The sequence below is a fragment of the Rutidosis leptorrhynchoides genome, chromosome 1 (assembly GCF_046630445.1).
Source record: "Rutidosis leptorrhynchoides isolate AG116_Rl617_1_P2 chromosome 1, CSIRO_AGI_Rlap_v1, whole genome shotgun sequence".
Taxonomy (NCBI): domain Eukaryota; kingdom Viridiplantae; phylum Streptophyta; class Magnoliopsida; order Asterales; family Asteraceae; genus Rutidosis; species Rutidosis leptorrhynchoides.
Window position 1 is genome coordinate 548,332,850 of NC_092333.1, and position 14,400 is coordinate 548,347,249.

The following is a 14,400-nucleotide window of genomic DNA, read 5'->3' on the forward strand; positions in this document are numbered from 1 at the left end:
TACTCCACTTATCAAATATCAAAGACCCTGCAATTTTCAATCCATGGCCTTGGACACCTGCTAATTTTTCAATTATCTAGGCTTTACAATTTTAAAATTTTTAAATCTATATTCTACATGGCTGCATATCAAACAGACTAGTTGGTTGAAGTGCAACGCGGTCACTAAGTAATGTTGTAAAAAATTATTTGGTATAACTTGTTCTGTATTATATTTCCAGTGGGGTCGTTTTATGTTTCTTGTAATGGGTCTTCTCATTGTGGTATTTTATTTTTTTTTTATTTTTTTATTTTTTATTTTTTTGGCTAAAATAACGATAACATTAAAAAAATCTTTTACATCAATAGATGAAAAAGACTAACAAAAGATACAACGAGACAAAAGCGCTATAAGGCTCGGAGGCAGTGAACAACCCTAACACTCAACAAAGAGCAAAAGCTAACTAAACCCGAGCTTTAAGCAAACTGTATCGCAACCGACCCCGGGGTCTTCTCATTGTGGTATATGTATAGCTTATAATGAGTCAAATTAAGTATCGGATGAGGTTATTGTTATTTGGCGGGAGATGATAATTTCACACTCCATTTTACTTGTGCCATCATCAAATCATGGTTTTTTTCTCAAAATGTTCCTGAAAATTTTTAACAGTAATCTTTAAGAATTTTTTGTAAACTTATCATTAAGGGCTTTTTAGTAATTTTTTGTATGCTTTAATCTTTTTATTGGTAATGCATAACTAAGAAAATGCAAGTCATCGTTGATAGGAGCAGTTTAACAAGCTTTACCAGTCAAAGTCAACATAATATTATTGTGTTATCATCATTGATATGAGCACTTTGTCACCTCCAACAGTACTATCGATGTGAGATCCAACTATCGTGTAGCTTCAGTGAAGATAAAAAAAGTAATTCATTAAAATGGTATATGCATAAGGTATTTATAGAGACCCAACTATCGTGTAGCTTCGTTGCAGCTCAAAGAAAGTGGGAGCATCAAATACTTGCATTACTTCAGTTTTTTGTATTTTAGACAATGGTATTTAATCCTTAACATGGGTTAGTCTTGCTTGTGATATTTACAGTTCTCAATAAATAACTTATTCATTTTGTGCGTGTCGTAAAGTTTGTTTCTGAATTTGCTTAGTGACGGTCATTCTGTATGTTGTCTTCTCGATAGTATACACTTGAGGTGATGCCAACAACAACAGGAATAGACATGGTCGATCAGCTTCTCAAGCTCTACGGAGAAAATTACTCATCAAACATCATGAATTTAGATGTGTATACGAAAGGTATGTGCGTTTTAAGTTTTTTCGTCCTTTTTGAAATGATTTAGCTCCTCACCCCATTAACTTTTGCATTTGATATTAATAATATTTTGACGATTATGGTTTGAAACAGGTACTATCAATGTTTGGATTTCATGTTTTGAAATGATTTAGCTTCTCACCCCATTACTTGTTTTTGGCCACAGGTGGTTGTTTCGTTGATTTTATACTGCGGTTTGGAAGTCAAACACTTAATATCGCGGGTTTGGTATGGCAAGCAGGTAATATCCATTTTGTTTGTAATTCTATTCATCTAGATTATAATGTTGAATGTTGATTGAGATTCGATTTGGTTTTGCTACAAATATCCGATTTTGTTGAGTTGTTTTCGTCCTAAGGTCGTTATAGATGGCCATTAACTTTTTATGATACTTTTTTCAGGTTGTAGGTTTAGTGTTTGTGTTTGTAAAATCGGGTTGATTCATACTTCATCTCCATATATTTGTTTTTTCATGATACCAACAACTTTCGACAAAATGTGTAGCGAGATTATGTCTTTTAATTGCCACCCATATGATGCGCGCCAAATGTTTGATAAAATTGTAGTTGAAAAGTGTCTTACAACAAGAAGCAGTATTGTTTGATATTAGCTATTTAGTATGCTAATTAAGAATAGGCGACTATTGCACTACACATTGCTTGCACTAATTACCCGAATGGTTATCGTATAGTTGATGTAATTACAAAGGTATGATCAATTTTAGGTGTTAATAAAGTGGCATATACGTCTTCTTTTCTTTCATATAAAGATTATATCGTGTGCAAATGCAGCTAGATATGATGAATAAATGAACAATATATTCAGTATCTTCATTAGTTTGTTTATATATATATATATATATATATATATATATATATATATATATATATATATATATATATATATATATATATTTATTTATTTATTTATTTTTATTTTTATTTTTATTTTTATTTTTATTTTTATTTTTTTGTGAAAGGCAAGGTTAGTTGTTAGTTGTTAGACTCGAACCTGGGTCACTCTCGAATCCATGAAACATGGATACCAATGAAGCAAGGCCTCATTGTCATATAAAGATATACTTCCTTATCAATGTTTTCTTAATCAATGTTTACCTGTTATTGCTGAGAACAATTATGAAAATGTATTATTAAGATGAGCTGACGTTTTCCTGTTAGTTTTATGTATCATAACCTTACATTGATATTATCATTCTTTGTTTAGGGTTTCAAATCGCATTAAAGGAAGGAATTTTGATTGGTTTTGTGTTCAGTTTAAATGTTTAATTTCATATTAAGAATTAAGATGTACATGTCTTTGATTTTAAACGACTGATTGCAAATTCTTACATTGTTTCATATCGCATTACTTAACAAGAACTTTGATTCTTCTCGATTACTTGCAGGTTTTGTTTTATGTTTCATTCGTATCCAGGATATGCCTTTGATTTTTTATTAGATGGTAATCGATTAAAGTATTAAGTATTGCACTTCAACTGTTTGTGCTTATGTCTATGATTTTATACATTTCGTGCCATTTAATTGTTGCATTTCATTCGCTACAGCTTCTATGTATTTAATACTCAGACAATGCGAAAGGTACACCAATAAAACTTAAGAAATATGTGTGGCTCAACAATAGCCTAGAATTACTGCAAAAGGTATGTAATTCTTACGAATATATGACGTCACTAATACTAACGGGTTGTTTCCAGCTGCTTGTAATGCGTTCCTCTTATTTCAGGTACTTATATTTGGCTCTTTAAAAACATTACAACTTCAGCCTTGATGATCTTGATGTCGTTGCAAATGGTTACCCGTGTTTTCAAAGTTACGTGAGGGACGTATGCGGTAAGGTCCCTTTACGGTAAGGTCCCTTTATGTAAGAGCGATACATTATGTTAAATGTGGCAATTTTTAACCCATGTACATATAAAAATATAAAATGCGCTAAATAGTTTATGCTGGTATCTCAAATGGGTCAATCTAATCGATCTAACTAGAAAGGAAACATTTAAAACAGTTTTGCAAGTCACCGAAAGTATATTCATATGTTTAAAACCCATTAGATTATTTTATCAAAGAAATTTATTTTTATTGTTAATTTTATGAATCAAATCTTCACCGCATATCTAACACATTAACTAATTATAAAACTAAACGGACAATGGAGAGAGAGAGAGAAAACAAAGAGAGGGAGAGAGAAAACGAAAAGGGGTGGGAAACTGTAACAAAGAAACGAAACAAATCTAGGGCAAATGGAGAGCATTCGGTTGCAGGCGAGCAAGGGGAGTACAACGGTAACGGGTTTCAGGGTCGGCTAGGTAGACCAAACAATCCAAGAGTGATGTCGTTCATGATTTTCAACTTCACGGAATCGTGGATTGTACCGGATTTCTGGAAGTTTTTCAAACCACAAGGGGGAATAAGAGATGTATTCATCCCTAAAAAACGTCTAAGAAACGGGCAAAGATTTGCATTCATACGTTTTGAAGGGGTACATGATGAGACATTTTTCCTACGAAGACTCAACAACTTGACAATCGATGAGTGGCATTTAAGAGCTTACAAGGCATTCGACAGAAACATTGATGGAAAAGAAAAGGTGAAGAGTAATTCAGCTCCGACAAGAAACAACAACCCAAAAACGCAGGCAAACTTCAACACTTTCACTGATAATAGAGGTTACAATGAAGTGGCAGGGATGAGATGGGTTAGGAAAGATAACCAAAATGAAGAATTCCCTCCATTACCAAAACACAAACCTGAAATAAGGGGAGAAACTGAACGTGTGGTCATCATAGAAGATGATGAAGACAACACAGTGTGCCTTAAAAACGCGATAATACGAGAGGCAAAGAATCTAGAGGTACTATCTCAACTCAGGTCAATATGTGACATCGAAGGACTACGTAACATCGACATTAAATTCATCGGGGGTTTGGAGGTTATGTTGATGTGTGGATCCGAAGAGCTAGCAAAGAAACTACTTTAAGATGAAGAGCATGGGATTAGAAAATGGATCTTGGATTTAAAAAGATGGAGGGCGACAACCAAGAATCCAGGGAGATTGACCTGGCTATCAATCTTCGGTGTTCCGGTACCCATATGGAAAGAAAAAACTTTTCATAAGATTGCATCCTGGTGGGGAAAAGTCTATGAACTTCAAAATTGTGTCCTTCAGGGAGATCAAAATCTTTCCAGTGGTAAAGTCTTGGTTAAAATCATGTCCCCAAAAATCGTCAAGGAAGAGGTAAGCCTCAAATATAAGGGTAACATTTTCTATGTCAATGTATACGAGGTTCCACGTGATATTTTCCAGATACAAAAAGATGAAGATGATGTAAGTGAATGGGAAACAGAAAATTGTTCCATAAACAATGAGGCCATGCCGATTAATGATAAACCACCGGAATCCGTATAGCAACCGGTGGCCGAGCTAAATCCGATGATAAACCCTAACACAAGGGTGGAAGATCAAAGGTCCAAATGCTTTAAAACCAGTGAGGCTTTCTCTAGGGTTGAGGATACATTTAATGATGATAATCTTAAAAGGAGTAAAGATGCGGATGATGGGTTGAACGAAGTGTCAGACATTAATGATGAGAATGTGGTGTGGAAGGTCCGGAAGGATATCGAGGAGACAAACAGTTCAAACAACAACGGTATTAGAAGTGGGCCAGGGATACAAGTTGACGTTGGGCCCAACATATGCCCAGGACCAAGTGGGCCGAGAACCCAAAACGGTGGGTTAGCAACTAATATTGGGGACACTGTCAAGAAGCCTGATGGGCCTATTGGGCTTAACAAAACAGACAAGGTGGATCACGAACCTAAAGAGTGCAATAAAGGATTAGAGCCCACTGATATTAATTTGGCAGAATTGGGGATCCCTGTTGAATTTCGCAGTGATAACTCAACCAAAATCACGGGTCACAAGTTTAGAACCAAATTATCAAAGAGGAATGTTAAATCCCAAATTAATCTACCTAATTTACTTTCTACAGGTGATGTGAGCTCGAAGACAAGATACAGTAGTCGATCACTTAATTCAATTTGGAAGAAAGCAGCAAGATGGCATGTATCTTCTAGGTTTTTACATCTGAAGAATTTTGCAAGGAAAATCCACCTGCTGAAGAGAAAAAAGAGAAAGTTCCCATCTTCAATTTCAACTTCTAAATCAGTCTCTAAGTCTAAAAATAGCAAGTACGGATCAAAGAGTGGAGGTGGAAGCTTGGTGAACAAGGGCAAACAGAAAGTACCCATCAATTGCATCAATTCTCATTCTCAAGGAAGCGAAGATACGGTGAATCACCAGGGATTTGGTGAATTGTTGGGGCTTCATTGGGGAGGTCAGAAACATTGAATCTTCCTTCTCGTTCGATAGTCTGTGTTATTATGATACTTCTTTCAGTCAATATTCGAGGTTTTAAAAAGAAAGGGATGTTAGGTTGGCTTCGCAACCTCTGTGATAGTTCAAAACCTTATATTATGGTAGTACAAGAAACAATGTGCGAGTCTATTGATGAAAAATTCATTGAGTTCTTTTGGGGTTCCCCGAATTATAATTTTACTCAGAAGGCGGCTAATGGCAGGTCGGGGGGGGGGGGGGGGGGGGGTCGTTACTGATATGGGATCCTAGTATGTTTAATGTTGATCAAACTGTGGAGGGTGAATATTACCTAGCGGCTAAAGGAAAATTCAAAGGACACGATCGAGATACAATTGTAGTGAACGTATATGGTCCTCACGATGATAATAAAAAGCGAGTGTTTTTCGACAGTTTGGAGAACCTTATGAAATTCGACAATGAAAACATGATATTGTGTGGAGATTTTAACGAGGTTCGGAGGATGGAAGAACGAAGGAATTGTGAATTCAATCAACGAAGAGCTACTCGTTTTAACAAATTTATTGATAAAGCAGGGTTAGTTGATGTTCCTTTAGTTGGCAAAAAGTACACCAGAATCTGTGATAATGGGAAGAAATTCAGCAAGTTGGATAGGGTTTTAGTCTCTGGTTCGGTCCTAAATATATGGAGTGAACTATCAGTTTTGGTTCTCGATATGCTAAGATCCAAAGTCATAGATTACGGGCCCAAGCCCGTAAAGGTTTTTGACTCGTGGCTCAAACATCCTGATGCAGGTAACGTTATTTCAGAAGCATGGGATACTCAGGTGAAGGCAACACGTCCGGATATCATCTTTCGTTTGAAACTCAAAAACTTAAAGACGGCTCTCAAGAACTGAAGTAAAATTGTTTATGGTAATTTGGATTCTGAGATCGAATCGGCGAAAAAGGAGGCAAGTAATTGGGAACAAATTGCAAACGACATGGATATCGACGACAATGAAAGATCTAAGTGGCTGGAAGCTAGGAGAATATGGCTTGAAAAGGATAAAATAAAAACAAATATGATGAAGCAAAAGTCGAGATGCAAGTGGATCACCGAGGGGGAGGAAAACACCAAATATTTTCACTCCTTGTGCAAAAGAAGAAATAGCAAAAACGCAATCAGAGGCCTGCATATCCATGGCAAGTGGGAGGACGATCCGAAACTGGTCAAAAAAGAGGTACATAATTATTTTCAAAATCTATTTCATGAAACCAATGGGGACAGACCTGTCATTCCAAACGGACCCAGAATCGAATTAACAGTTGAAGAGGCAAACCTTTTAGAGGTCAGTTTTAATGAACAGGAGATTTGGGAGGCGGTGAAAGGGTGTGATGGGTCGAAGGCTCCGGGACCCGACGACTTTAATTTTAAATTTTTAAAAAAATATTGGAATCTAATCAAGCGTGACCTTCTTGTGGCGATTGAGTGGTTTTGGGAAAAAGGTGAGATTTCGAATGGTTGCAACGCTTCTTTTATGACACTAATCCCGAAGTGCATTGACCTAACAGAACTTGGTGACTATCGGTCAATAAGTTTGATAAATAGCTACTATAAGGTAATCGCCAAGTTACTTGCTAATAGAATCCGAAGGGTCTTACCTCGTCTTATTGGAATTGAACAAAGTGCTTTTCTTTCGGAGCGTTCCATTTTAGACGGGATATTGGTTCTAAATGAAAGTGTTTGTGATTTAAAAAGGAGTAGGGCTAGAAGTTTCATCTTCAAAGCGGATTTCGCTAAGGCATTTGATAGCGTGAATTGGAATTTCTTACTATCAATGTTGAGTCGAATGGGATTCGGGGCTAAATGGGTTAAATGGATTGAATCGTGCCTTAAATCCGCATCTATATCCATCCTTGTCAATGGATCTCCAACTGAAGAATTCAAACTTCAACGTGGTATTAGACAAGGTGACCCTCTTTCACCTTTTCTTTTCATTATAGCTAGTGAACGTCTAAATGTTCTTGCTCAAGAAGCTAGGGTAAAGGGTCTCATGTCGGGGGTGAAAGTAGGTAAAGATAAGATTCCGTTAACCCACTTCCAATACGCGGATGACACCATATTTATTGGAGAATGGTCTAAACGGAACATTTTTAATTGTATAAAACTATTACTTTGCTTTGAAGACGTTTCGGGCCTTAAAATTAACTTTGAGAAAAGTTGTCTTTACGGGATTAATGTGGTGACGGATGAAATAGAGTTAATGGCTAAGCAACTCAAGTGTAGCTCCGGCAAACTTCCCTTCACTTATCTCGGGGTACCGGTAGGGGCAAAAATGAATAAAAGTAAAGATTGGGATCCGGTGATTAAAAAATTTCATAAACGATTCTTGGATTGGAAATCTAGAACGGTATCATTCGGGGGGCGTTTGACGCTTATCAAGTCGGTTCTAAACAGTTTACCGGCTAGCATCTTACATTTGCTTGAAGGTTTGCGTCATATCTTTTTTTGGGACGGGTCGGGTGAGGGAAATAAAATGTCTTGGGTTAAGTGGAATGATATTTTACTTCCATATGGGGAGGGAGGGTTAAACATAGGGTCGCTAAAAGCAAAAAATTGGGCACTCTTGGGAAAATGGTGGTGGAGGTTTCGTACCGAAACCAATGCTTTTTGGGTTAAAATAATTCAAAGTATCTACGGTCGGGAGGGCGGGTTGGGGTCATCTCCTAATGGTCGGGTTGGGGTTGGTTACTCACCATGGAAAGATGTCATTAAGATTGGCATGGAAATGACAAAACGTGGCTACAATTTTAACAATTCGTTTGTAAGAAATATTGATGAAGGTTCGGACGTGCTATTTTGGGAGGATCTTTGGGTCGGTGAACAACGTTTAAGAGATAAATATCCGCGACTATACCACTTGGAGGAAGTCAAAGATGCTAAAATAAATGACAGAGTGTTGTGTAACAACGGTACTCGAGTTTTCACTTGGCAATGGAGCAGGCCACCTCTCGGCAGAAATGGAGTTGAGGTCGAACAGCTGCAGCTTGAAGTCAGGAACCAGTTTCATAGGTTAGGGTCAAGAACTGGGTGGGAGTGGTCGTCTAGCGAAGATGGAAAATTTCACACCAAAACATTAACAAACATCTTGGACTTGCAACTTTGTGAGGCGTCTGGGGAGGCAAGAGAAACCGAAATCAACAGATTGCTTCCACAATCAATCGGAATTTTCATTTGGAGGACCAAAAGAAGACGGTTACCGGTAAGAGTAGAACTTGATAGGTGAGGGATTGACTTACATACGGTTAGATGTCCCGTATGCGACAAGGATTTGGAATCAATTGACCACGCCATTGTTCTTTGCAAATATGCGACTGAGATTTGGGATCGGGTTTTTCATTGGTGGGGTCTTGGAGACTTCACACTTACTAGTGTCAATGATGTTTTCAATGATCACGAGGGCACTATAGCCGGGGTAAAATCAACGTTTCTATGGCGAGCGGTTAAATGGGTTTGTGGGTATCTAATATGGAAGAATAGGAACCTAAAGGTTTTTCGCAATGAGACACGTTCAAGGGATACACTTGTTAACGACATCCAAATTAAGAGCTTCGAATGGATATCCAAGAGAGGTAAAAAGCTTAATATCGAGTGGCATCAATGGTTGATAAATCCAGGTTCATATGGGAACTTTCGATCGGGCATAGGTTAAAACTCTATCGATTTAGTAACTGTACTTAGTTAAGCCATACATAGTGTGTTTTTAGCTGTAAAGTTTCGGGCTTTCTGTGTGTAACGGAGGCATCCGCAAATGCAATGTGCATGTCTCTGTTAAGTTTATAAATATATATATTTCTTGGCTTTGCAAAAAAAAAAAAAAAAAAAAAATTATAAAACTAAACAATGGTCAAAAAGGTTGTGGGTCAATCTGTACAAAATGTTTTGACCCATTACATAAACATTTATTCAAAAAGATGGAGATAACATCTTTCAAATTTTCTTTTGCTATCTATTACTCTGTATATAATATCAATGTTTGATATAATAGCTTTAAATTTGAATGTAATTCTTTCGTTTTGATTGTGAAACGATTTTTTAATGCCTACAAGTGATCCGATATGGGTTGACATTTGAAGAATTTTATCTCATTAGGAAAAATGGACGAATTTGAGATGGACGACTGGACAATTTAATTTGAAAATTGCCATACTCTACCTCCTTTATGTGGTGTGGTTTGCTTTAAAATTTTATGAATGGTTCCATACTTGTGTTATAGGTTCTAAAATGAGATGTAGAAGCTGACTTGATAGTTCTCAACTTTGCTACTATTTATCATCAAGAGTTGACTGGGTGATAGAATGTGAGCAACAATTGGAGGAGCTACAAAATTCTAATTATGATCGATATAGCATTGGTGCCATAAATACAAGGTGAGGAGGTCACTAATGTGACATAAGTATATAACTGGTGAGATCCATGAATTGTGAAGTGATCTTAAATTATAAGAAAAATCATTAAGTAGTGCTCTGTGTGCCAAAGACTATGCGGCTGCCAACTTAGGTCGAGATAATCCTTCTCACATCGCTAAAATGGTCACCTCACAAATTAATTCCTTCCATATGTTATTTGAGTGACTATCTTCTTTTGAGATATAAAGTTATGTTATTTCAGTGACAATATATATTTTATGTTATTTCAATGACAATCTTCTTTTAGACGGGATGGAGGATATTGTTGGTCAAGGTGAGCAACTTTTGTTTGATTTTTGAGGTTTGAGTTGTTTTGTAGATATTGGGCATCTCTCATTATCTATTCGGCTATTCCTCTTTTTAGATGTTATATTTCGAGGTTGATGTAACATAGAAACCAAATAAGCATTTGCCACATGTACCCTATTGGTATTGCTTCAAAATGTAACATTTTTTTAGTGTATAATAAATAGTACATATTCAATTTGGATACATATATGATATACCGAAGAATGTGATGGTGAACGACTGTTTACTTCTTTGTAGGAATTTCTTTTACATGAAATCAAGAATTTCTTTGTAGGAATTTCTTTTGCATAATCCCGCGAAGTCGCGGGTTATAACTTAGTAAAGTTTCATATTGTCTTAAAAAAAAAAAAAAAAAAAAAACGGAAACTTCGAATGGAGTGTCTTCGTCAAACTCTTTTCTTTTTAATAATTACTCGTATATGTGTATTTACTTAAAAAAATTCCTTGACTGATTTTCGATGTATATTATGTCTAGGGAAGATGGTACATCGTATCCGATTAAATGTTATCGTAAATTTTGATTAAATTAAATTTTATCATATTTCCCATTAATTTTAAAGATTTTTTCAAAATTTAAACATAAGCATCAAGATCAAACAATAGGTTTGTTTAACCACGCAATTTAATTTTACAAAAAATAGAAAATTCCTTTTTTTTTTTTTTTTTCAAAAATACGGAGTATCATATAAACGGTAAATAAAACCTTGTATCTAAAGGTTTGGTAAATTGAAACTATAAAACGGAGACAATGGCCATTATCCGTATTTGTTAGTGCTATGAAGTTACTAAAATTGCAACAGTCGATATCATTATATTTGTTAAATGTTTTAATGTTATTTTTTTTTGAAAAGCAAACATGAATTATTATTATTATTAAAATAGGAAGATACAAGCTAAGTATGCCAAAAGCATACCAAGCATTACATGACATAACTGTACAACTCAAGAAAGAAAACATAGAGCAAAGAACAAACTGAAAAGCTGAGAAGAGACAAAGATCAACAAGAGTTCAGTAGGTCAACCATGGTCATCAAACGAAGACGGATTTAAAAGCCACTGATTCCAATCTAAGTTTGATTTTATTTGATCTTTTTGAAATACATTCGAACGATTTTAATTGAATCTCATTGAGCGCCATCGGACCATTCCCTTTTTTCTTTTGAAATATAGTAGCGTTTCTATTTTGCCAAATAGTATAACCCGAAATCCACTCAATAGCTTGCCATAATTTCGAGATCCCACCCAACAAAACGCTGCTTCTTTTCCCACTGACGATAGACCATATCTCATAAATCTTTTGCAAACGAACATTTAAGAAGGATATGATCAACGTTTTCAATGTTGCCATCACAAACGAGACATCCCAATGAATTAAGGTCAATTCCACGTTTATCTAGCTTTACTCGAACGACAATTCTTCATAAAAGCGCACGCCAAACAAAGATACCAATTTTTTGTGATACTAAGTTGTTGCACATGGTTTCCTTAGGGTAGGGTTTGAAGGCAATTATAGAATGTTGTCATCAATCCTCTCAGCAAGTATAGAAGTGGATAAAATCCCAGAAGGGTGTAAATTACATATCCAATAATCTTCATCCTTACACCCGAACCTGAATTCACCAAGAAGATGTTGGAGTTCATCAAATTTAGCCTGGGTTCTACGTTTCGGCATTCGAATTCAATCCCAGTCAGCAGTCCAAAGACTATCATTCTTCACTAGCCTATCCATGACCAAAACATTTTTAATTCCCGCAAGTCTGAAAAGCCTTTCGAATTTTTCACTAAGAATTAAATAGCCAAGCCATTTGTCCTTCCAAAAGAGAGTACAATCGCCTTTGCTTACAATTTTCACAAATGAGTTAGTAAACTCAAAACCAAGATTATTGATTTCCTAACCAATTAGGCGAATGTTGTTTCAAGTTGATTTTGTAAATAAGTTTTGGTTTTGATCCAAACAACCCAACCTGCCATCCCTCCCAAAGATACAACGAATTACCTTTGTCCAAAGTGCATTTTTTCAATTCTAAATCGCCACCACCATTTTTCTAGCAAAGCAAAATATTTTGCTTTAAGAGACCCGATGTTCAACCCCCCGCGCATAAGTTAAAAGAACATTTTCCCATTTAACCCATGAGATTTTTGAGATATCTCCCGGCCCGCCCCAAAAGAATTTACGTCTCAAACCTTCGAGTGTGTTAATGACATTCGTTGGAACACGGAATAAGGAGAAGACATATAAGAGAACACTAAGCACCGATTTGATTAGGGTAAGGCGTCCACCAAATGACATGGTTTTACAGTTCCAATCCGATAACCTCAAGTAAAATTTGTCAATTATTGCCTTCCAATCCCGACTATTATTCATCTTTTGACCGATTGGAAGACCAATATAAAAACTCTGCCACTCATTTTCTATCTCATCCCAACCTCCATTCATTCAGATGAAACCTACAACTTCTTTTCATCAATATAAGATTTCCTTTTCAATAAACTCACATAAAAATATATTTTTTAAATTTAAGTGGTGGGAGGCGGATGTCCAGCTCCTCTCCACAGGCAATGCTATAGCCCTACACATGGGGCAAAGATTCTTCTTTGACAACCATCGTTTAATGCAATCAACGTGATAACGATGCCCACACGGCAATCCACCAGTGTTCTCGTTTTATTCGTAATCATTCAAACAAATTGCACAAATACCTGCAACGTTTGTTATGCTCACTCGTAGATACTTAAGCATCTGCTTTTCGGATAAACCTAAACGATTATTGATCAAGAAACTTAATTGTATGGTATCTATTGTAACGAAAAATCAATATGCCGTCTATATACTCTACCAAGTTTGGTGGTGGATATAGAGCCAATTGACATATTACAAATTCTACCAAATTTGTTGGTAGATTTAGCATGTTGGGGTGAAAATTATATTTTCGATTCCATGTATATGAATCGGGATGAGGATTAATCGCCCATGTGAGATAGTGTGTATTATAATGTAGAATCACTACACCGTCTATATATTCAACCAAGTTTGCTGTTGGAGTACTAGCCAACATACCGTATACATATCCTATCAAGTCTGGTGGTATATGTCGCATGTTGGGGTGAAGCTCGTGATAATTCATTGTTTTCTAAATTTTAATAGTCAACCTAAATTCGACAAACTAATGAATTTTGAAAGAGTAAGGCTTCAGAACAAGAAGCAAAATTGGCTGATGTAGAATTCAAGAAGCAAAATCAATCAAATTAGCAAAAGTCATTACTAAAGCACAAGACAAGGCTCTAGATAAGCTTGAAGCTGCTGAAAAGGCACCTGAAGTGAGTCCACTGGAGACTGAACGATCAATGGAATTATCTGATAAGCATCTCAGGAGAAAATATGCTGATGTGATAACAAGGAGATCTAATCCTGGCAAGATCGTCAAATGTCATAGAGGGACAAAGAGAACCTTCAATATCAGCAGAGATAATCATGTTCATGAGAAGGTAGATTATAGAGATCTGAGGGTGTTTGGACTTAATGAATGGATGGAAATGCTGCAGTACTTCATTGGAAAATGAGACAGTAAAGAAGATACTGAGTCTTGAGTTACAAGATCTACTTAACAAGGCAACAAAGCATGGTAATGCACCAGTAATTAATGATTGTAGATGAAGTGCTATTTCAAAAGAAGAAGATGAAGAAATCTACTGGTGGCCCACGTAGAAGAGATCCAATCATCCTACCTCCTTAAATTCTTGTACTCAAGCCAGAAGACTTGCCTGCACTGTTTCCTGAAGTGCTATCTCAAAAGAAGAAGATGAAGAAATCTACTGGTGGCCCACGTAGAAGAGATCCAATCATCCTACCTCCTTAAATTCCTGTACGTTATATATATATATATATATATATATATATATATATATATATATATATATATATATATATATATATATATATATACTGCTTTGTTAAATAATAATTACTTGTACAGAAAGGTTTT

At 36.0% G+C, this 14,400-nt stretch overlaps 2 protein-coding genes across 2 annotated transcripts; both read left to right on the forward strand.

Annotated features, from left to right (window-relative positions):
* The first annotated feature begins 5,949 nt into the window (after positions 1 to 5,949).
* On the forward strand, positions 5,950 to 6,555 carry LOC139843375 (uncharacterized). The gene has a single exon (XM_071833453.1). The coding sequence runs from the start codon at positions 5,950 to 5,952 to the stop codon at positions 6,553 to 6,555; it is 606 nt and encodes a 201-aa protein (XP_071689554.1).
* An 84-nt stretch (positions 6,556 to 6,639) lies between these two features.
* LOC139843384 (uncharacterized) lies at positions 6,640 to 13,978 on the forward strand. Its single transcript, XM_071833457.1, has 4 exons — positions 6,640 to 8,901; positions 8,968 to 9,316; positions 9,997 to 10,069; positions 13,639 to 13,978. The coding sequence occupies exons 1-4, from the start codon at positions 6,640 to 6,642 to the stop codon at positions 13,976 to 13,978; spliced, it is 3,024 nt and encodes a 1,007-aa protein (XP_071689558.1).
* Positions 13,979 to 14,400: the final 422 nt, after the last annotated feature.

What these genes read in the sequence shown, in the direction of transcription:
- LOC139843375 (XM_071833453.1), top strand. Translation starts at nt 5,950, where the DNA reads ATGTTTAATGTTGATCAAACTGTGGAGGGTGAATATTACCTAGCGGCT.
- LOC139843384 (XM_071833457.1), top strand. Translation starts at nt 6,640, where the DNA reads ATGGATATCGACGACAATGAAAGATCTAAGTGGCTGGAAGCTAGGAGA. An exon ending in CCAAAAGAAGACGGTTACCG is followed by an intron (nt 8,902 to 8,967) that starts GTAAGAGTAGAA and finishes GTATGCGACAAG; the next exon opens with GATTTGGAATCAATTGACCA. An exon ending in ATTGGTGCCATAAATACAAG is followed by an intron (nt 10,070 to 13,638) that starts GTGAGGAGGTCA and finishes TGGCTGATGTAG; the next exon opens with AATTCAAGAAGCAAAATCAA.